The following is a 24,624-nucleotide window of genomic DNA, read 5'->3' on the forward strand; positions in this document are numbered from 1 at the left end:
ATGACCCGCCTGGGGGATAGGCCCCACACTTACACCATTGGCATGGTTAGTGAGATCATGGGTGATATGCGGCCAGTGGGATGACAGGCTGTGTGACAGCCATTCTAGAGACTAGCATAGTTATAGCGCCAGCTCATTTAGTTGGGTTCACACTATAGAGAACCCTAGTATGTATTTGGTTGAGTACCTTTTCATATGTGTGTACTCTTATCTTTGTATATGGTGTGTTGAGTGTTGTGTAAAGAAGAAGAAGATTTTCAGGCTCTCACCTTGTGTGTTCTCTTTTAGGGTTTTGTGAGTGTGTGTGTGTGCTTGCAAGAGCTCAAGCTCTCTTCTCCCCTGCATCTTTTCATGGTATCAGAGCCTAGTTCATGCTAAGGGCTGAGCTGCAAGTAAGAGAAGCACAGGAAACGATACGAGGGTAAGAGCTTCATCTACTCTTCCCTATTTGTGTTGGCGAGTACACCCTTGTCGGGAGCTCTATGGGAGGCACCGGCAAACGATATCTGATTGAGGAGCTTTCTTCGCAGGAGTAAAGCTACAGGGCAACTTAAATGTCCTATCAGACTAAATTTTTCCGACCAAAAACGCGTTTCGAGCGCGTTAGGACCTCCGTTTTTTGAAAAGCAAGCGAGTTCGAGCACTATGGGTAAGTCATCGATTCTATGCAGAACTCTGTTTTAAGAACTGCAGGAAGACAGATTGGTTGTGCAGACATTGTGTGTGCTGCAAGGAGGTCAAATAGTTGCCATTGGGTGTATGTATGCACATTGAGGTCACTGGTTGTGACATTTGAGTGTAGTACAGTACCGCTATAGAAAATACACTAGTGACATTTGAGTGTAGTACAGTACCACTACATAAAATACAGCAGTTTGTGCAGGACAAACCAGAGTGCTGTTTCTGGTAAATTTGTGTCTGCTAAGATGTCAAATGATGGCATAAACCAGATTGTTGCTGAGAAGCTTGACAAGAACAACTTCCATGCTTGGAGGTTCAGGTTGACAAATTTCCTGATGGGAAAGGGTTACTGGGACTACATAGAAGGTGAGCATGAAGAGGCACCGGAGATACCGGAGATCAATCCGACTGCTGTTGCAGATGTGAAAGAGTTCAAGGATTGGAACCAAGGAGCCAGAAAAGTTATGTATTGTGGCTCTCTATCAGTATACAGGACACCATGATTGGGCACATACAGGATGCCAAGTCCCCCAAGGAGGCATGGGACACCTTGGTAAAACTCTATGAAACGAATACCAAGGCACGAAAGATACAGTTGAGGAATGAACTTCATACTGTGGAGAAAAAGAGTATGTCTGTGAATGACTATGCATTGAAGATCAAGGGTATTGTGGAATCCCTTGCATCTATTGGTGTTTCAGTAGATGATGATGATAAGGTGGAAGTCTGTCTATGTGGTCTCGGGCCACAATACAAGACGTTCAAGACGTCTATTCAAACTCGGAAAAACATTCTCAATTTCACAGATTTGGTATCTATGTTGATTATAGAAGAGAAGAGCTTGGGTGAAGACCAACAGTCTTCACAAAACAAAAACAATTCAGAGCAATAGGCCTTCTACACAAGTTCAGGAAGAGGACGAGGTAGAGGAGGCCGTGGACACAGCCAAGGAGGTGGCCGAACAGGTAATCAAAATTATGGCCAGCAGGCAGCAGCAACAACAACAGTCCCAGAATTCACAACAACAACAATATGCAGGTGGAAGGGGACAATTCAGAGGCGGGAGGAGTCAAAGAGGTCATGGAAATTGGCAAAGGCAATATAATGATACACGTGGAGCTTTTATTGTGGTAAGTCTAGACATGTGCAGGCAGATTGTTATAAGAAGCAGACTGACATGCAAAATGAAAAATTGCAACAAAACAACTATGCATCCTCGAGCAGAAATAGTGAGGATAATGAAAGGTTGTTTGTTATGTAGCATGGTGTTAATGCCATGTCTGAAAATGTTGAAGAAGCACATAAAGATGATGTATGGTACGTTGATTCAGGTGCTTCGAACCACATGACAAGTCATGGGGAGTGGTTCAAGGAGATGAAAAACCTTGAAAGACCAGGTTTTGTGGAAACAAGGGATGACACTGCTCATCCAATTGCCCATGTTGGAGATGTGCCATTGTCTATGCAGGATGGCAAAGTGAAGTACCTTGCAGATATACTTCATGTTTTGAACATAACAAAGAATCTGGTTTCAGTTGGCCAGATGATTGAGCAGGGTTTACAGGTTCGGTTTAGCCCTGATGGTTGTTATGTTGAAGACTTTAAAGACAAGTGTAGGTTGGTTGCAAAAGGCAATAGAGTGGGCAGAATGTTTACATTGAGTGTAAACATGCCTGAAGTGAGTGCTGCGATGTTTGCAAATGGTTCAAGAATTGTTGCAGACACAGACATTTGGCATAAAAGAATTGGACATGTGAATGTGCAGAGAATGAAGTCTATGCAGACTAACGGGATTGTGACAGGGCTGCCAAAGTTTAAAGTTGAAGGTATGCAGAAAATATGTGAAGCATGCCAATTTGGAAAGCAAACAAAGCATGTATTTCCATGTGACAAAAATGTGAGCAAAAATGCACTAGATGTTGTGCATTCAGATGTATGGGGTCCTACGAAGACCGTCTATGGGAGGCTACAGGTATTATGTGACATTTATTGATGACCACACAAGGAAAGTGTGGGTATACTTCATGAAGGAGAAGATTGAGGTGTTCACTCATTTTCAGAATTTCAAAGTTATGGTTGAAAAGCAAACAGGGAAACATGTAAAGTGCCTAAGGTCAAATGGAGGAGGAGAGTACTTCTCCAATGAGTTCTCTGAATTTTTACAGAAGAATGGTATTCAGAGACAGTTTACATGCAGATACACTCCGTAACAAAATGGAGTTACTGAGCGAAAAAGCAAGCACATTGCTGAGATTGCGCGAGCATTGATGGGAGAGAAGAATATGCCGCATAACTATTGGGCTGAGGCTATTTCTACAGCAGTTTACATCATAAACAGGACTCCAACTGTAGCCATACATGATGTAACTGCACAGGAGAGGTTTACTGGCAGAAAACTTGATTTGTCTCATCTGAAAGTCTTTGGATGCATTGCATATGTGCATGTGCCAGATGAGCTAAGAACTAAGCTGGATCCAAAAAAGCTGAAAATGTGTGTTTATTGGGTATTCCCTTGAGCAAAAGGGATACAGGTGTTATAACCTTGCTACACGTGAGTTGAGGGTAAGCAAGGATATTGTTTTTTATGAGATGAGCAGCTGGTATGCTGCTGAAAAAGAAGCTGTTGGGGCTGATGTGAGTGAAAATGTGGTTGCACAGAATACAAGTCAGTAATCACAGTCTTTGAGTGGACCAAGAGAGTCCTCATCTAGTGGTTCAGTTGATAGACCCATGGAGTGGCAGGCTGCATCATAATACCAGTCCTACAAATGTGATTAGTACATCACATAAAGGCAAAGAGAAAGTGGTTGAGCCCCTTAGTATGACTAACATTTCTGCAGGGCATTCTCATGTTGATGGAGAGTCTAGTGGCTCAGAGATGAGCCTTGATGAGGATCTTGGGATACCAGATATGAGAACACCTGGTGTAAAGAAGGCTATGAAAGCCATGAATGTAAAGCTGCGAAGATCTGGGAGAGTGAAGAATCATGTGCAGAGGTTTACCTATGATGGTTATGTGGCACATCACTATGCATACATGGCAAAAGTTGTGCAGGTTGTACACATGCATTGATGTGTCTGTTGGAAATGTGTGTTGGGAGAAAGCTATGGATGAGGAGATGGATGCACTATATGGAAATGAGACTTGGGATTTAGTGCAATTGTCTGAAGGCAAGAAAGCCATTGGATGCAAGTGGGTGTACAAAGTGAAACATAACAGTGATGGAAGCATAAGTAGGTACAAGGCTAGATTGGTAGCCAAAGGATATGCGCAGACATATGGCATTGATTATGAGGAAACTTTCAGCCCAGTTGCCAAGATGGCAATAGTGAGAGTTGTGATAGCAGTGGTGGCTACGTTAAAGCAATGGTCTTTACATCAGATGGATGTAAAGAATGCATTCTTGCATGGGGATTTGCAGGAAGAGGTGTATATGTTGTAGCCACCTAGTTATGAGGATGTGAGTCACCCCCCCGAACGAGCATGTTTGCAAGAGGTTGAAGAAAGCCTTGTATGGCTTAAAACAAGTACTAAGAGCATGGTCTGACAAGATTTCTGAATATCTTGTCACTATTGGCTTTCATGTAGCCAATGCAGATTTCTCGCTGTATGTGAGACAGAGTGATAGAGGGGTTGTGCTTGTTGTCATCTATGTAGATGATCTAATCATTACGGGGGACCATGATGCAGAGATCTTTGATGTAAAGATCTTTCTTAAACAAAAGTTTGAGATGAAGGATCTGGGGGAGCTCAAATATTTCTTGGGCATTGAGGTGATTAGGTCACCACATGGTATTGGATTACTGCAGAGACAGTATGGCTTGGACATGTTGTCCAAGTATGGTATGATAGGTTGTAAGCCTATCTCAATGCCATTGGATCACAATGGCAAGTTGAGTGCATATTCAGGAAAGATTTGGAAGGATCCTACTATGTATAGGTGCATAGTAGGAAGCTTGATCTACATGACGATCACCAGGCCAAATTTGAGCTATGCTGTTGGGTTGGTGAGTCAGTTTATGCAGGTTTCTCGGAAGCCGCATTTGGATGCATTGAGACGCATACTGAGGTATGTGAGGTCTACTTTGCATTGTGGACTATTTTATGAAACTGGGACAGAGATATGTGTACATGGGTACACAAATGCTGATTGGGCTGGTAGTATCTCAGATAGAAGATCTACTAGTGGCTTCATGTTTTCTTTGGGGAGTGCTGCTGTGACTTGGAGCAGCAAGAAGCAGCCTACGGTTGCTCTATCTAGTACTACTACAGAGGCCGAGTACAAAGGTGCTGCTATGGCAGCATGTGAGGTAGCTTGGTTGAGAAAGCTACTTGTAGATTTGGGTCTATCAGTGGATAGACAAGTTGTCATTTTCTGTGACAACATTAGCAGTATACAGTTGGCCAGGAACCTAGTTTTTCATGCTCGCACGAAGCATATAGAGGTCTACTACCATTTCGTCAGAGAGAAGGTTTTGGTAGGAGACGTTGATCTTGTTTACGTCAGCACACAGGATCAGGTCGCTGACATCTTCACCAAAGCATTGGGTACAGAGAAGCTCCGCAGATTCAGGGCTTTGCTTGGTGTACATGAGATAGAGTTGAGCTCGAGGGGGAGTGTTGAGATATCGAGCTCATCTAGTGAGGCGATGGACACTGATAGCCCGCCTGGGGAATAGGCCCCACACTTACACCACTGGCACGGTTGGTGAGATCATGGGTGATATGCGGCCAGTGGGATGACAGGCTATGTGACAGCCATTCTAGAGACTGGCATAGTTATAGCGCCAGCTCATTTAGTTGGGTTTACACTATAGAGAACCCTAGTATGTATTTGGTTGAGTACCTTTTCATATGTGTGTACTCTTATCTTTGTATATGGTGTGTTAAGTGTTGTGTGAAGAAGAAGAAGATTTTTAGCCTCTCACCTTGTGTGTTCTCTTTTAGGGTTATGTGAGTGTGTGTGTGCTTGCAAGAGCTCAAGCTCTCTTCTCCCCTGCATCTTTTCAATATCAAAATGGAATCTTCGGTGAAGATCAGCAAGATCAACCAACAGATCCATATAAAAGAGCCATGGACTCATCCCTTTGAGGACCAACAAGGTCAATCAACTAGATCCATGCCCGAATTCAGAAAACAACTCTTACTCCTTGTTCCAATATCTTCCCCAACGCACGTGTGGGTATCTTCGGTGACCTAGAGCCCGAGCACCGTATGGTCAACACCCTCTAGGATCCTTCACAGGTCACCTAGCGCTTTACTCATAGGCCGCTTCCTTGGTCCCTCATCCACCGTACCAGAAGCTCACCATTTAAATCGAACCGAGGCTGGTCAAGACCTCGGCCGACCTTGTTATGCGAGACGTCCTCTGTTGACTCTCCGTCAGCTGTTGCAACTTTATCAGCTAGGTCTCCACGACCTCATTCACAAGACGGTCAAAATACTTCCCCAGCATTCTTGACATAAAACAGTCATTTAAAAACAGGCCATAAATATAGTTTCTATAACGAACTCTCGTCTTTCCACATCAATCTACATTACTTAATCCACATTCATTTCATATGTATTCCCATTCTCATCACATCATTTTCCATCTCATCACATCTTTCTTCATTTATCCTCATCAGATCTCATCCACTCGCATCTACCCATATCCACATCTTATCACATCGTATTTTTTCACATCACATATCATCCATTCACATCTATCCCACATCTCATCACATCCATTTCACATCACATCTCCTTCATTGACATCTATCCCGATTCACATCCCATCACATCTCATCCATTCACATCACATCTCATTCATTCACATCTATCCTGTTTCACATCACATCTCATCACATTCATTCACATCACATATCATTCATTCACATCCCATCTCATCACATTCATTCATTCACATCCCGATTCACATGACATCACATCTCATTCATTCACATCCCGATTTACATCACTTCTCATTCACTCACATCTATCCCGATTCACATCTCATCCATTCACATCCCATATCATTCATTCACATCACGATTCACATGACATCACATCTCATTCATTCACATCCCGATTCACATCACATTGCATCACATCTCATTCACTCACATCTATCCATTTCACATCACATCACCTCCATCCATTCACATCCATCACATCACATTCATTCGTATCCATCACATTCACATCCACATATATTCATGTCACATCACATTCTTTCACTCGAAACTGACAAAAGAGTTTGTTCTTGGTCATAGTCTAATTCACGGTTTGAGTCTGATAAGATTTTTTTTTAACTATCTTTCTCGAAAGGGTATGATAATTCAATTACTATTTTACTAAATTTCTTTCTTTGAATATTCACTTAATTGATTTCTGAATTAATTACGAATTCCAATGAGGAATAAGTTAATCATTTATCTGAATATTTCGATCTCGATAGATCTCTTAAATTTTTCTTTTTACAATCCGGGTGAATATAAAACGGTAGAAATTTCTCTCTTAGAGTATTTAATTATTCATTTATCAGATACTCATAAAATTTTAACAGAATTTAAGAGAATTCTAATTTTAATGTAAAAATTCTTTATGCATCTATTTATGCATTAAAAATCAACTTCAATGAGAATAACACTTTTTTTAAAAATCCTTTTATGCATTAAAAATCAACTTCAATGGAAATAACACTTTTTTAAAAAATCCTTTTATGCATCTATTTATGCATAAAATCAAATTTAATAAGAATAACACTTTTAAAATAAAAAGAATTTCTTTATGCATCTTCCTATGCATAAAAATCAATTTTAATGAGAATAACACTTTTGAAATAAAAATAAATCCTTTATGCATCTTTCTAATGCATAAAAATCAATTTTAATGAGAATAACACTTTTGAAATAAAAATAAATTCTTTATGCATCTTTCTATGCATAAAAATCAATTTTAATGAGTAACACTTTTGAAATAAAAATAAATACTTTATGCATCTTTCTATGCAAATCAATTTTAATGAGAATAACACTTTTGAAATAAAAATAAATCCTTTATGCATCGTTCTATGCATAAAAATTAATTTTAATGAGAATAACACTTTTGAAATAAAAATAAATCCTTTATGCATCTTTCTATGCATAAAAATCAATTTTAATGAGAATAATACTTTTGAAATAAAAATAAATCCTTTATGCATCTTTCTATGCATAAAAATTAATTTTAATAATTAATATCAATGATATCCATGCATATTTCATAGGTGAATATGTACATGGAGTAATTAGAATATTTCTTTTAGATGAAAAAATAGTGAAAATTATTCTTTTGGAATAACATAAAAATAAACTTTCTTTTCCACAAAATTCTGAAAATTTTTACCATAACCTCCTTTGTATGACTAACCATTTCTCATTTTTAACATTCTATTTTAACTTAAATTAATTCAAATTAGATTCATAGATCTCTAATCAACACAATTTTTTAAACTTCAAGAGAGTAAACAATAAGAAGAGTTTAATTAATCTTAGTTAATCTTTCTAAGATTAAGAAACACTGGAATGTAAAGAAGAGAAGGGGGTGGCCTTTTCATCAAGACATAACATTTGAATTTAATTCAATTAACTGTAAAATATAAAAATTAAAAAAATCATAGATTCTTCATTAAACAAATAAGAAACTTAGCTTACATGGAGCTTGTAAGCTCTTCTTTGGCTTGAGGGATTAAGGGTTCTACTCTTGTTTGAAGCAAGAGTGGCCACCAATTCACTTTGGAGAGGATTAGGCTAAAAACAATTGAATTATTAAAAAATTCAATGTAGATGGCTCAGGACAGGAGCAGAGTAACAATGCATAAACACCATTAAGCTTTTACAGAGGGAGAGGCTTCTATTTATAGAAAAAAGTGAGCCTCTAACCAAGCATTCTAGAATTTTTCAGATCAGTTTGATCAATTTTGGACCATTTTCGGATCAGTTCAACTTACTTTTTGGATCTAGTTTTGAAATAGGAGAGAGGAGAGATGAAATATCTCATTTTATTGATTTAAAATTAGAGATAATGATGAGAAAAAGTTACCTACTTCATGAGAGAGGATCCCCACACTGAGGTGTCAAAATTTAGTTTTTTTAATTCTTTTCTTTGGTCCTTAGTCCACTCTTCATCTTATGTGAGTATTTACTCATTTTTGGGGGGTTTTTCTTTTATTCTTCAATTTATCTCCTCCCTACATTTGGATTAATCCTATTGGTCCATAGAAACCTTAATCCAAAATTTTCAAAAAATCTGGACCCTTAGGCTTAGGTCTTTTGTGCATATTATAATTTATTTCTAATGCACCTAAGGAATTTCTTTTTGAACTTCTATTTTGGGAGAATTTATTTTAATAAGAAAGAATATTTTTTCATCCAAAGATATCTAAAAACTGAATTATCTCTCTAGAATATTTTCTCTCTCTAAGCCAAAACAGATAAAAACAAGATCTTTTATTATTCTAAAAAAGAGATTGATTACAGGAAAAGAAACTGGACATCTTGAGAGGCTAGGGAAGAATCTTAAAATACCTAAGTGAACTCATGATGATGAGTATGTGTAAGACTTAAGCACAATTATGTTACAAGATTAAGACTTGTAGTCATAAAGAGGCTTGAGATGTGTGCTAGTAATATGATTTCATTACTTGAAATGGCTCCCTTTTATATGAGAAGGTAGACTCTTCGGCTTGTACATCAATGTGGGATATATTCCTTTGCTCATGTGGCTTCATGCTATGCTTTGTACTTTCTTAGCTACTCGGACGAATCCCTGGCCAGCTGTTGCAACGTAACTCTCCTTAGTTTAAACCATAAGCCAAATGCTTCCTCCAACATTCTGACACATAAGACAGACCTTTTCAAAAAACAAAGTTTCTATGCAAGTAAGAATTTTCCGTTGTGTTTGATTCCATAAGACCCTTTTTCTCAAAATCTAGATTTTCTTAATGAAAATCAAGAATCTCGTATTTCGATAATCCACCCATAAATTTTTGACTTATTTCTCGATGATTTCAGGTCTTAAGAAAACTTCTCTAAATCACTGCTAATCTATTCTTCGTACTGAAGAAATGGAAATGGTCCCAAGGTTTTGCTTAATTTCTGATTCAAGAGAAAGGTAAGCATCTTACAGGCCCACCATTCTCACATGGTCTTGGTCTACTCTAAGTATGATGCTGATCACGAGAAGCAGATCTTGGAGATACTTAGAAAACATACTCTTTTCTAGGAAGAGTAAATATATTTTCTTCACTCGTATTATGTATCTAGGATTTTTATGGTATCAAAAGATAAAATCTTGATTCGTTCGGCAAAGAGACAAGTTATCATTGTTTAGCTTGAACCAAAAATATAATGAAACTTAATGCTTCTACTTTCAAAATATCCCCCGTCCAATCCACACCTAATCAAAATTAATTAATGCTTACACACCTAATGAAACTCAATGCTTCTATTTTCAAAATAGATTTCACTCTTACACAATCTCAACTATTTTATATTAATATAATATCAATGCCTTTAAAGCATCAAAACCATACAAAAGACTAATGAAATCAAGATTTTACGAGTTGTGACTATAACTAGAATCAAACTAAAGTATCCAAACAACGCATAACCATATGATATATACATGAACTTGAATTAAACTGAGTTGCGACTATAACTAGAATCAAACTAGAGTATCCAAACAAGGCATAACCATATGATATACATGAACTTGAATTAAGCTGTAACTATAACTAGAATTGAACTAAAAAATCCAAACAAGGTATGATATGCATTAACTTATACCAACTATCCCACTTTAATCCACACTTAATGAAGCTTAACTTATGCTTCTGAGATAGATTCTTGATCACAATTACTCCACTATTCCTTGGGTTAACTTAAGATCAAATCAAAGTCTTTACATCTTCAAAACCATGCAAAAGACTAATGAAATCAAGGTTTTACAAGTTCTAACAACCGTAATCAAACTAGAGAAGACGTGAACCATGTTTCCATAGTATTCCAAGATTGTCACGTGCATCACAGAAGTATACTTGACCAAATTAAAGACTAAGCTTCAGCAATAATTAAGAGACCCAAGATTTACACTTGGACATACAAAGAGACCGAGCGTAAATGGAATTCCTAATGTAAAACAAATATCAAGGATTGAATATTAGCTAGCCAACAAAATAAACAACTTTAAAACTTCTCAAAAATGCGAGCAATTTAATACATTTGTGATTAAGTTTTCCTCGAGATTGTGTTCCATGAACTCGAATTATGCGCTAAGGGACGACTTGAAGCCTTTCATCACTTAAGACTCTATAAATAGAGTGCTACATTAGACTTTTTTAGACCCTAGAATACCTTGAAACCGAATTATTGCCTAATTATGCAAGATGCATTAAATTAAGATCTTTTGTGGATACAAGTGACTAACATCGATTAATGAGTTAATCAGCAATATCTAGCACTAGGAAGTCATTACATTCAATTGCAATATACATTCAGTTAGATCTTTTGGGTACTTGCACAAATGACTAACATTAGTTGAATTAATTACCTAACGTTAACAAATCATAATTCCACAATTGCATGCTACAAAATTTAAGTTCTTAGTCCCTACACATTAATACTTCATTAGTAAAAGAACGATTCTTTTAAAACCACAATCTCCAAATTTGAAATTTCCAACTAGCTTTTATTCTATTTTTTTGATATTTTAATGCAATAACTCCTCTTGCATGCCAATGAGATGATAGCTCAAGTGGTTAAGGTGTTTGCCTAGGACCTCTTGGTCCTGGGTTCAAAACTCCCTTTGGTACTTCCTAAGTGGTATCACCTATAGGTGGATAACTGAGCACCTATAGGAAGTGAAAAATCGCTACCTATGAGAGGATCTTGGATCTAAGGACAGTCAAAAAAAAAAAATCTTGCATGAATGCTAAAACCATGTGTCGTGCTTGATTTTCTTTGCATTAGAGAGAAAACTAACCGTACACAGGTGAAGAGAGCCGTACACAGGTACAAAATGAAAATGGTACAAAGATATTTAAACATGAAAGATGGTGAGGTAATAGCAAGCAAAGCTGTACAAGGGTAAGGTGCATATGGTAGGCAAGGTAATAGTCTAGGGGAGTTGCCTTAAATATGCCCAATTAAAAACAAAAAAAAATAGGAGAAGAAAAAAAAACGCATAGGTGCAAGACCAAGAACAAAATTATCAAAATTGTTGGTGAGACTTACATGAGAGATGGTATGAAGGTTAGAAAAGGCCAAAGGTCCCCCAGAAGAAGAGGAGAGAGGAGAGAGAGAGAGAGAGAGAAGCATCAAGATGTAGCCTACACAAGGAGATAAATCGAGCATAAAAGACTAATGCGCAAACCTAAGAGCATAAGGCTTGTTGCTGATTTGGAAGCAGACGCTGATGAGGCCATAGCCGGGGGCGTGGCCCCACCCCCCCCACCACCAGAGATGGGTGCAGGGGCTGGTGCTGCCAAGGCCTGTGATTCGCCCACGTTTCCCAGGACCTTCACTTGGAGCTTCTGGCCAGCTTGGCAGTGGCCGGGGACCCCACAGATGAAGTAGTGGGACCCGTTCTGCGAGAGCTGGATGGTGGTCTTGCCATCGTTGTAGCTTGCCAGAGGGCCCGTGGCGTTGCAGTACCTGTAGCTCGAGCGCGTCACCAGCAGCACCGAGTGCGCATCCTTCTCATAGTTGAACACTGCATGCAACCCACACGACGCAGCAAAGCCCATTAATTAAAAAACGCACAACGCTCGCTCATCAACAGCTAGCTATGCCTAAAAAACCTTGCCACACGCGAGCTCACCCAACGAGTCGCCCACGTGAAACGCATACGCGGATGCCCACTTTGCATAGTTCAGGTTCGGATCCGACGGTATACTCCACCCTGAAGAGCCCCCCACAGTAAAAGATGTAGAAGAGTAACAAACGGGCAAGAAGACGCACGCCAACGCAACCAGTACAAGAGGAGCACAGCTTGTAGAGATCGCCGCCATAGCCAGAGCTCTGTGCAGTTCCCCAAAAAACGCTGCTCAACCAGGAGGAGAACAAACGAAGAGGAAAGGAGCAGGAGGTGATCATTAAAGAACCACTCCCGAGTCACAAGATGGAAGTGATGGCTTGTAATGGGCTTTATTTAACTCTCGATTCATTCATGTTTGGCTCGAATTTTGCGCTGCTTTGATGACAACCGTCATTTACATCCAATCCAATCGAGCGCTTGGTTATCATTGCCTAACTGAACGGCTATATGATGGTCCTGACTCTGTTCTTTATTTATAAAGAATGTTTACAAACCCAAGGGCCAAGATATAGGGTTTAAGAATAATTACTTGTGTCGTTGATGGGTATGGCATGCCGCATCACGCATGCCTATCATACATACTAGTCTTCATGGCATGCTCACATACCTACACAGTCACCCCACCCCTGAGCCTCTCTTCATCCTTGGACGATCTCTCGAGGAGCTCATCCCATTCCATGGCATCTCAACCATCTCGCCTTGACTTTAATATCGCATCACAAGGTGCATCTGATCGACTAATCTGGTATCACATGGACAATCCTAACATGAAATGTGCCATTAGTCATTGTCCACAGTTAGACAGCCATGGAATGCAAGGCCTTTTCTGCCATAAATGCACGAGTAGGTGATGCTCCCCAAGGCCTTTTCTACCACAAATGCACAAGTAGGTGATCCCCCCATGCATGGCACACCCAACGAACTTTGTGTAGTCTCACACTACATTGGTAATCTAAATGGCAAGCAAGATAGTGGTGCTCTCCATCCATGTTCTTGGTCATCTTTGAATCTAAGAACATGGTCATCATCATGTCTAATCTCATTGACAAATGCTAACACAGAGAAGGTCATGTGTATCCTTTACATTGGCAATCTAAATAACAGGCAAGATTATTAGGGTTGGAAATCAAAAAAAGGGCCTTGTATATATTAGTTCCATGATTAAAGGAGGATTAGCTCTAGGCGAATAAAAAAGTGCCATGTGTGGTCCAATGTTGCATTTGACCTTCAACTACTTTTGCCCCACTATCACTAGTTTTGGTAGAAGTTGAAGGTTCGGCTCCAAATTTGTCTCCAAATTCAAATTCAAAATTTCCCGTCCAAATATTTAAAGGCATTCATATCTCCTTTATTTGTTTGTTATTCATTGTTGGTCTTGAATGAGGCCAAACTATTTTACTATTTTAAACGTTTTTTTTTTAGGTGAGAGAGTATTCACTCTTCTTCTTATGATTCTCTGCTTCACAAACAAAAAATGGTAGAACTCAGGTTCTTCATCGTCGCGACATCCTTCAAACATGATACATGCCATAATAGCTCACAAACAAGTTGAAAGCAAAGAATGGAAACCAACAACATACAAGGTCCATGACTGGGTGACCATGCTTCCATCTTGTAAAGGTCCCCACATAATCAAAAGATGCAAGAGAGGAAACGTTCAATTCCATTGGAAAGGACGGATCTTAGGGTTCAAAATAGGAGAGGATAAAAAGTGGTATGCTAATGTGCAGCATGTCTACACACCAAAGGAGATGAACTTGGATCCCTCGACAATTGAGCGACCAATTCCTGCACATTGTAGGTATTTGAGTACTGGCAATAATGTTTCATTTGGTGTGTTTAATTGATTTTAAATTTATGGTGTAGATGTTTTTCCAATCAACCAACATCGAGTGGCAACCTGTTGAATCGTTTTCAAGTTCATTCAATGTTATGCACACTGAATTCGGCAACATTCTATATCCTGATCAACCATATTCATTTTTCATAAAGAAAGGATTGTACCTCTGCAATGCAAACTATATTGTTCAACCTCGGCCCACAATATATGGAAGTCTAGAAAAAGTTCATATACCAACAGTTCATACGCTTATTGATTGGGAAACTCCAGAAGACAAATAGACTGTTAATGTTTTCAGGTCAAAGATATTTGTTGATATACACTCTTCAATGAAAATTGGAAGGATTTCAAAGAGGATAAAACTTTCATGGTTTCTTTCTCTTCACATCTTTGGGTGCTTTAGTAAAGTAGGGATGCATAGAACTAGGACAATGTAGCTTCAAAAAAATATTGAAGCCTCAACACATTTGATGAATTACTTGGTGAGGAATGGAAGGTTAAGGAGGAGATACAGAAAGGGAATCTATTTATGTGTCGGGCATGCAATGACTCATTGATCTTGTCATACTAAATTCAAAATTCCATGACAAACACTTTACATGGGCTTCCAATACAGGCGATGGAAGAAAACACAGGGTAACTGGGTTCCATTAGATATGGAACAAAAGGATTTGAAAGTATGGCTTACTTCTAGTGAATGGAAGGTCTTTACAGTGAGACTGTTAACCCAATTCTAGGGTTAACAAGAGCTACCATCATTATCTTACATCAAAGAGTCACGGTAGATACACCAAAGAGTCATACATTTAAGATATGAAGCAATAGTGTCCCAAGCTACAACTTGGATAGGCGCTCGTAGTGGTGTGAAGGAGTATTTATGGCTATTCACACTTCAAGAGCATGTGGTAACAAGTTAGGATGAAGTCCTAAGTGATGTACTTCATGGATATATTATGAGAGTAATCATTGTAATAGCATTAGGCCTCTTATGAGCCTAAAAGTGCTCGGCCGGTCACTGTTTAAGTGAGTGTGAACACTTTTAGGCCTCTTATGAGCCTAAAAGTGCCCGGCCGGTCACTGTTTAAGTGAGTGTGAACACTTATGGCCATGTATATAAGTGAATTTCTCTCATAATACAACACACTCTCCTATTGTGCAATTGAGTAGATTGCTCTTACTAATCTCTCTCCTTAATGCATGCTGGTGAGTATGTGTGAGTGAAGTGAAGTGAGTATGTGTGAGTGAAGTGAGGTGAGAGGAGAGGGACGAGTACCCGTAGTGCAACGCAGCGGTGCAACAATGTCGCGGGAGGTGCGGTGGAATTGCTTCTCAAGGAGTTGTAGACGGCGGCTTGGAGACCTCAAGGGTTACGAGCTTGGCCATTGAAAAGATCCTCACGACAGTTGTTGCGGTTCACCAAGTAATCTCTTTTTGGATGTGTTTGAAGGAGGGTTAGGATGAACCTTAACATTTTTTGCACCGCTCTGCTGAGGAGCCATCCCTTGGCTTTTTCCATCGTTTTTTCTCTAATCTATGCATTACCCATTGCCCTTTAGCTTGATTAATGGTTTCCCATGAAAAGGATGTGGATTTGATGGTGGTTTGTGTGAGATTTGGTGTAGAATAGCTCTCTTTTTTATTTTTGTAAAGAATGTTTTTTGCTTAATTTTTAGCTTAATTTGTTGTTTTTGTTGTTGTTATTATGATTTTTCATGTTCTTAGGGCTTGCACATAGTTTATATTAGGCTTAGTTTGCATCCATTGCATCAAACAATGCAATAGAATGCAATTTTTAGTGAATGTTAACTCTCTTTAGTGTTAAACATGGAACTAAAATCATTAATTTTAGCTTAATTGTGTGTTTGTTGTTGAAATTGTTTGTATTAGAGTGTTATCAAGCATTAGGAGTAGCTTAATCTTTCAAAAAATTTCTTGAAACCATAAAAAAATCCTTAAATTTGACTAATTTCTCTTAATGGATTGGTTTTTATCATTAAGGGTGATTAATCTTGTTCAAGAGGTTAAAAAATTTAGAAAATGTGTTAATTGGGGTCTAAATTGATCATATGAGTAGTCGAAATTGGTGTTTTTAAGTGTTTTGAGAGCATCTAGATGTATTAAAACACCTAACTACATCAATTTTTTCTCATCAATTGGAGAAATTTGACTCTCCTTGCTTAATTTTGCCTTGAAAGAGGAGACCATAATTAATAATCTAATTAATTTCCTATTTTAGATTAATTTACACATTTGTTGATGCACAAAGATTAGCATTCCCTTACTCTATCCAATGATGTGCTCAATTGTAAGAATTAATTAGGGATTAGCTGTTAATTAGAGTCCTTGATTAGTGTAAAAGAGAGAAAGAGTAGTGAAAGGATTAATCTTGTATTAATTCTTAATCACTTTTTTACATAACTCATTAAGGCTAAGCATTCAATGAGTAGATGCTCATGAGTTGTCAAATTGTCCATTTTGGGGGTCATTTATAAAGGGTGTAAGGGGTGTCATTAAAAGGTTGACTTTTTTTATTCCCACTTACCTTTTTGGGAAAATGCCCATATCTCTTTCATTTTAAATTCAAAAAATATTCTCCCCAAAAAGGAAAATTCGTATTTCTCACTAGACTCCAAAAAATAAAAATAAAAAAAATCGTAAAGTCCGATTCACGGCGTGAACCATTTTCTGCAACTTCACAGCACCAAAGGGTTCACACCCTCGAGAATTGCATCCAAAAAATTTGAATTTAATATTTCGGTGAAGTCCGGTTCACGGCGTGAACCATTTTCTACAACTTGACGACCTAAGGGTTCACGCCCTCGGGAACCACGCCCAAATTTTTTTTGAATTTAATATTTTCGTGAAGTCGACGTGAACCATTTTTTGTAACTTCATGGCCTAAGGGTTCACGCCCTCGGGAACTGCACAAAAAAAAATTGAATTTAATATTCTTGTGAAGTCCAATTCATGGCGTGAACCGATACGTTCACGTGACCCAAAAAAAATCAATCAAAAATCAATCAAAATTTTTGAAATTTGTGAAGTCCACTTCACGGCATGAAAAGGGGTCCGTCAGAAAAAAAAATTAAAATCGAATTTAATATTTCTGTGAAGTCCGATTCACGTCGTGAACCGATAAGGGTTCATGGCGTCACCCTTCGTTCATGCAACCCAAAAAAAATCATTTAAAAATCAATGAAAATTTTATGAAATCCGTGAAGTTCGCTTCACGGCGTGAAAAGGGGTCTGTTGGCCCCCAAAAAAAAAGACTCTGGAAAACACCCCTATTTGGAGGCCCATATCTCCTAAACCATATATCTGATGAAGATGCTCTAGGGCTTATCGAAAAGCTGACATCGAGCTCTTCGACTTTGGACATGGCCGTCCGAAGTCAAAATCGATCATTTTGGCCTCCAACCAGTAGCCTCAAAATTCGACCCGGAAATCAAGGAAAAAAATAGTCCAAAAACCACGAAAATCACAAAAAACAATGCGAAAACGACAACAAGCCATATTCGGGCTCCTTTTTGAGGGTCCAAACGACAAAGTCATGGACGACTCAGGGAAACAAAGTTATAGTACTCCAAAAATACTACAACTCCCTCATACAGAGTTTTTTCAAAATTCCTTTTGTTTGGAACACCCTCAAAAATGTGTTGCAAAACAAGGGAAAAATTTCTCAAAAAAATTTCATCTTGAGACAGTGATGGAAAATAGGTTTTAGAACCTCCTTTTCCATCTGGGAAGTTACTAGCATACGCTTTTTCCAAAAAATTATCTCTAAGAGGTTCATATACGTATAGTGCCTAAGCTATTTAGGACGAATTGACCGAACGAAGTGTATGCCAAGCCTCTTGAGGTTGTAACTGGCTATGGGAGAATATAAAAAGTAAAAATAAAAAATAAAAAAAATGTATTTGCTCATTAAGGAGCATTTAGGCACTTCGACATGGCCACAATAGAGGGATTACAAGGGATCACACAAGGACTCAACCCAATGGCTAACATCTTCGAGCCATTGAGATCTATGCTACAAATGCACCTCTCGATACCATTGGCTATTCTTATAACAAGCATGTCATTGGGTTTTACACTCCCTGTCACTTCGATTCCACCGGGCTTTAGTCCCTTACCTAACATTCTCGTAAATCCTATAAGTACCAACCCTTTCCTGGATACTCACACCCTGGACATACTGACTAATCTAGGAAGGGGGTAGCCCAAGGACTCAGTGAGTCTCTCCCAACAAGAGCACTCACATATACGGCCTTAGTGACTCATACATAAATACGGCCGTACAAATTTCCAAAATTATGGACAAATACGACAGAACAACAGACCCTGTTCAATTTCATTCAAATGATTGAACAAAGATGTGAAGCCTCTGGAAATCCCAACTATCCCACCAAGGTACATGCGTTGAACCTATGCTTAGAGGGAAAAGCTAGTCGATGGTTCATCACATTGATGCCTGCGAGATCAAGACCAACTTCAAAACCTTGAAATCAGCCTTTATACATGGCTTTTCCAGACAAGGTGATCGGTAGAGTGCAGCAACAAAACTCTATTCAATTGAGCATCAACCAAATGAATCCATTAGAGATTTCATCCTTCGTATAAAACTCTTGGACTCACGTTGTGAGTCATGGGAAAAATTAAACGATGTTCAATTGAAGAGATGTTTCATGATGGACTTGAAGAACAACAGCTTACACAACTTGATCATTGTATGTAATCTGGAAACATTCGATCAATGTTGTAAAGAAGAAATACATTTAGATGATAACATGCTGGAAGATGATCATGCTACAAGGTGTTCCTCATCTAAACCAAGTGAGGCAATGGCAAAAGAAAGAGCGATCTCGGAATTGACATTCCCCGAACTCTATGCAGCCTTGCTTAAAACCTTCCAATCGACATCTCTAAGAGAGGATAAGAACCTTCAAAACCAGACATCCTTAATGCCTCTACAAGTGAGGAATGAAATGCCTTGTGCCGAGTGAAATCACTACGACTATCCCAATCCCCATTGTGCATACAAGGCACCTGTTCTTCTATAGTGCATATATTGTAAAACTTTTGAGACCACGATACTAAAAAGCAGGAAGTTAATCGAACACTTCAGTGTTTCTATTATCGTGGACCTCATAGGGTGGCAGATTGCACAGTTTTGAATACTTCCATGCCCATAGTCATCACTGACACTTTGCGACCCATGTGTGAACAATGTGGCATTGATCACATGTTCCAAGATTGTCCTCCAAGATTGTCCAAGACGAGTTGATTCCATGCAACTTATCTCACGAAATATAACTCTTAACATCTTAAGTGTACAAAACGGGCAATTATCCACGGTACCCTTGAATGTGCTTACATGTTTACAAGCCAAGGCACGAAAAACAATAAAAAGGAACGCAAAAGACAATACCTCAACATGGGTAGAAGAACATTCTTTAAAACAAAACCCAAAATAGAAAATAAAACCTTCTAAAACCAAGAAAAACAAGGGACAACAAACTATCAAAACCAAGGTTGAATTAAAGGGCAGGGAAAAGGAGCCTGTAGAGGACATAATCCCAAAAGAGCCAAAAGCTATACATGATACAGAAGCATCCATCTCAAAGACCACCACACAAACTACAAAAACCATATGTGCAACACAGGATACAAAAGCCTAAAAGAAAATTCGATCTCATCGCATGGGTAACATAATGAAAAACTGACAAACCAAAGAAAGTCAAAAAAATGAAACAAGTTCGATCTCGTCGCATGGGTAACATAATGAAAAACTGACAAACCAAAGAAAGTCAAAAAAATGAAACAAGTTCTAGTACATCACTAAGTGAGGATGAAACAAGTTCTTACTCTTCACTGAGTGCACCACATAGACCAATCAAGAGACTAGAACCCACCCAACCACCCCAAATGGCTAATAATGATCACATGACATATACGAAACGCAAAAAAAGCAAGCTCAAGAGATCATTCTTAGCTTGGTTGAATGTCTTACAGGGTCACCGGTTGTGATTGAGCCTCATAATGCCAATCCTAGAACAGCAACCAAAATACAAAGCCCAGAGAAGTACCACTTTCCCTTTCAAGAGGAAGACATACTCTCTACAGAAGAGTCATTTGAGACAGATTGCACAAACTATATGCTTGTGAAAGCACGTGAGGAATTCGATAATTCCCTTACAAGATTAAGACAGTCTCTCAAAACCTCATTTGGAGGAATGCTCTTCTCTCATGGTGGTGAAGCTAGCATAACATCCACACTTGCATTTTTAAGGCCTCAACCTGAGTTATACCAAGACATAAAGAACTCCATATAACGGGACTGTGAGGATTCGCAAGTTTCTAAATAGACCTCATTAAGAATTGTCAAAGGGCCAAGTGTGCTAGTGTACACATTGGGTACTCTTGAAAAAGCTAAGAGCCAAAACGAGAATGAAATTGAATGGGAATATGAAACAGAAACAAGATCTGAAGCTGAAACAAAAACTGAAACATCCATGGTTCCTTTGGAAGATTCTCTCATAGTATGGTTGGATTTCCCTACATGCAATGATGTTGAGCACAAACACGCATTAATTAGCCCTCACGCTAGTCATAACATCATGACAATAGTCACTTGGGTGTCCTTGGGACAACCTAAACTCATCCCGACATACAATAGTCTTGCAAGAGGAGCCAATGGACAAAACATTGAAGTTCGAGGTTACTTTAGCTCCACTACTCAAACAATCAGTGGAGATATGGAATTTACATTCCATGTTACCCTAGATTCTCTTGAGTATGATGTCGTCCTTAGTGGAACTTTGATAGCTGAATCGTTGTATTCAATAGATGAATAGTCACCTTGAACACTCCTATAGGCAATGTACAATTGTTATTAAGGGAGGAAGAGACCTTGGAGGAGCTGGAACTTCCAACATATCTTACTGAAAAGATCCCTAGGATTCTGGTTGGATTGGAAATTTCCCATAAAATCACCACAGCACAGCTTTATCCAACATGAGAACACAAACTCATAACCCTCGAGCTAAGGGATTTTTTAGGTCAACCAACACTCATAGCCCATCCAAAAAGAATGAACTTTACACAAGACTTGAACATGCCATGTTTGGGGTACTTTGAACATACAATGTATATTGAAACTAACTCCCTTACTTGCAAGTTTTTTGTGGTTATGTGTTGGAAGTAGATTTAATCTTGGGGCATAAATGGACTATTGTTGCCCAAGCACCACTATGCTTTGCTAGTGATAGAGTTATCACATGATAGTAGTCAACAACAAAAAGTTGACAATACCATATTGCAAGGAAGAGGATCCAACGTTCATGGATTTCTATGATGCTGAACACAAAAAGTTACAAGCCTCTTCCACAGAAGCCCCTCTACACAATAACCTACCATTTGCGTCTACAACCGACTCCGTTAGAGCATCTACTCCTACAACCCCATCCTCACCTACAAAGTTTGATTCCAAAACCTCATAATCAATAGCTATTCCTGAAGAAGTTCCCATAGCTCAACCTTTTATCTCTAACAAGAAACTCAAAGGAAAAGCCCTAGAGCCTATGTAACTTCATCGACAAACCTCACCAAATGAGACAACCACATGCTTGAAAGCCTCATCATCGACATCCACTCCATAAGAGACTGTAGCCTCATCATCATAAAAAATGTCCATGAGTCTCAAACCTGTAGCCTCAGCTCCAACAACCAGAGTCAAGGAGGGTCCCAAACCTTCCACATCAACCCAAAAGAAAACTCCACCAAGACAACCACAATTAAGGTATCTTAATAGTATCAAGATGTGGGTGGAAAAGCAACTACTTGTAGCTCAAGGCTACTATGAAGGTGCCAAACAAATTTGGGTGCCTCGACAGTCAAAGCCTCTTCCCCAACACAGCACTCAGAGGCCAAGGAAAAAGAAAAGTACTCCATAATATAGTCTACAAAAGCCTATGTGAGTTCCTCAAAGAACTCCACCAAGTTAACAAGTGTGGGTACCAGAAACACTACTGTAGGCACAAGGGTACTACCAAAGAAATACCAAAGCTTGGGTCCCCAAGCGCATCACAAAATCCCCTAAGCTTGCACAAAGAAGGAAGCCTCAGCACCAAGCACATCGGCCACTAGTTTATAACGTTAATCAAAGATGGGTGCCTGTGCATGTGCTTCAACAACAAGGATACTATGATGGTTATTCCATCATATGGTTGCCAAAATTGAACAATGTGAAGAAAGCCTCACCACCGACTTCAACACCAACTGCTTCACCTAAAGTTCAACAAGAATGGAGGCCCAAGCAACAACAAGCAAATCACTCAACCACTCTCTGCATTCTGCACCAACACAAGAGCTTGTATGTTCAAGCAAACAATGAGCAGTCTTACCTACTGCCTCGACAACATTTGTGCAACAAATTCAAGAATCAATACACACGTCTGCAAACGGAGACTTATGAGCACATCAAGGACAAAATAGCAATGCTCTTGTCACCCCTTTGGATGTGAGAAATAAGTGCACAAGAAGTTGTTGCTCGCAAGTAATGACCTAGCTGACCCATAAAATCAATTAAAATAAAAAAACTATCGAGGTCAAAACCTGCAACTTCACAGGATCAAAATCTGCAATCTCACGGAATTCCCTTTCATGGAATTCCATCTCACGGAACTACACTTCACGGAATTCCATCTCACGGAACTACCCCTCACGGAATTGCCTCTCACGGAATTCCAGTTCACGGCCTGCACTTTCATGGAAACACCATTTCACGGATTAACTTTCACAGGTTTGGACCATTTCACGGAATATCCCTTCACGGCCAAAAACCTACAATCTCACGAGATTAGACTGTTTCACGGAATACCCCTTCACGGCCAAAAAACCTATAATCTCATGAGTTCAGGTCTCGCAAGAGTTAACAGTTTTGCAGCTTAAGAACCTACACTTTCATGATTTAAGTCACATCACGAATTAAGCCATCTCATGCATTAACACTTGCACGATGATCTTCAATAGCCATTATATATTTGTTAAGCTTATTGCTTACTATTATTTTGGCTAAATTAATATAGCAGCTGCTCCATGAGTACATATCCATACTCATGCATAGGAGAACATTTGTACCAAAGCCTCACCATCGATAACTTCTAGGTATATCTCTAGATGGGGGGCCATGGTGGGCAAAAGCTTGGTCAATGGTACAACCTATCGCTTGGAATTTTCCTTCAAATAATGAATGTCGCTTCAATGAATCAAATGAGAAACTGAGAATCACCATCTTGTTCTGATGATTAAGTCTACGTTCCTCCGAATCCTTCCCTCTCCTCTCTCCCATTATTAACATCTCTTAGTGTTCCCACTAAACAAAAATCACATGTAACCTTGCTCATGATCAAACTGAGCCAAAAAAAAAGGAGGGCTCACACATATAAAAATGCAATAATTTGTAAAAAAAAAAGACCACTCCCCCACCCCATTAGGAATTTCTAATAAACCACTAACCTCTTCATTCACTAACTAGCTTTTCTTATTCCTTCCGGAGGAACAAAGACCATGAATGTCACTCAACATCAAAGCCATCAACAAAGCTTGTTCATTCTCCCCACACAAAGGTCTTCAAATGCGATCACGATCGCCATCAGGAAGGGGGGGATGTTAACCCAATTCTAGGGTTAACAAGAGCTACCGCCATTATCTTACATCAAGGAGTCACGGTAGGTACACCAAAGGGTCATACATTCAAGATATGAAGCAACAATGTCCAAAGATACAACTTCGACGGGTGCCCATAATGGTGTGATGGAGTATTTATGGTAATTTCCACTTCAAGAGCGTGTGGTATAGAAAGTTAGGATGAAGTCCTAAGTGATGTACTTCATGGATATATTATGAGAGTAGTAATTGTAATAGCATTAGGCCTCTTATGAGCCTAAAAGTGCCCGGCTGGCCATAGTTTAAGTGAGTGTGAACACTTATGGCCATGTATATAAGTGAATTTCTCTCATAATACAACACACTCTCCCATTGTGCAATTGAGTCTTGTTCTTACTAATCCTCTTGCTAATCTCTCTCCTCCCTAATGCATGCTAATGAGTGTGTGTGAGTGAAATGAGGTGAGAGGAGGGACGAGTACCTGTAGTGGAACGCGGCGGTGTGACAACGCTCGTGCGGGAGGCATGGTGGAATTGCTTCTCAAGGAGTTGTAGAGCTTGGAGACCTTAAGGGTTACGAGCTTGGCCATTGGAAAGAT

General features: G+C 39.0%; 1 protein-coding gene across 1 annotated transcript; it reads right to left on the reverse strand.

Annotated features, from left to right (window-relative positions):
- Window positions 1–11,762: 11,762 nt before the first annotated feature.
- Window positions 11,763–13,007, reverse strand: LOC147635238 (mavicyanin-like). The gene is made up of 2 exons (XM_086802144.1): window positions 12,524–13,007; window positions 11,763–12,415 (listed from the first exon to the last, which is right to left on the reverse strand). The coding sequence occupies exons 1-2, from the start codon at window positions 12,711–12,713 to the stop codon at window positions 12,033–12,035; spliced, it is 573 nt and encodes a 190-aa protein (XP_086658270.1). The 5' UTR covers window positions 12,714–13,007; the 3' UTR covers window positions 11,763–12,032.
- Window positions 13,008–24,624: the final 11,617 nt, after the last annotated feature.

This window comes from Cibotium barometz, chromosome 9, assembly GCF_041138505.1.
Source record: "Cibotium barometz isolate CiBa-2024 chromosome 9, ASM4113850v1, whole genome shotgun sequence".
NCBI classification, from domain to species: domain Eukaryota; kingdom Viridiplantae; phylum Streptophyta; class Polypodiopsida; order Cyatheales; family Cibotiaceae; genus Cibotium; species Cibotium barometz.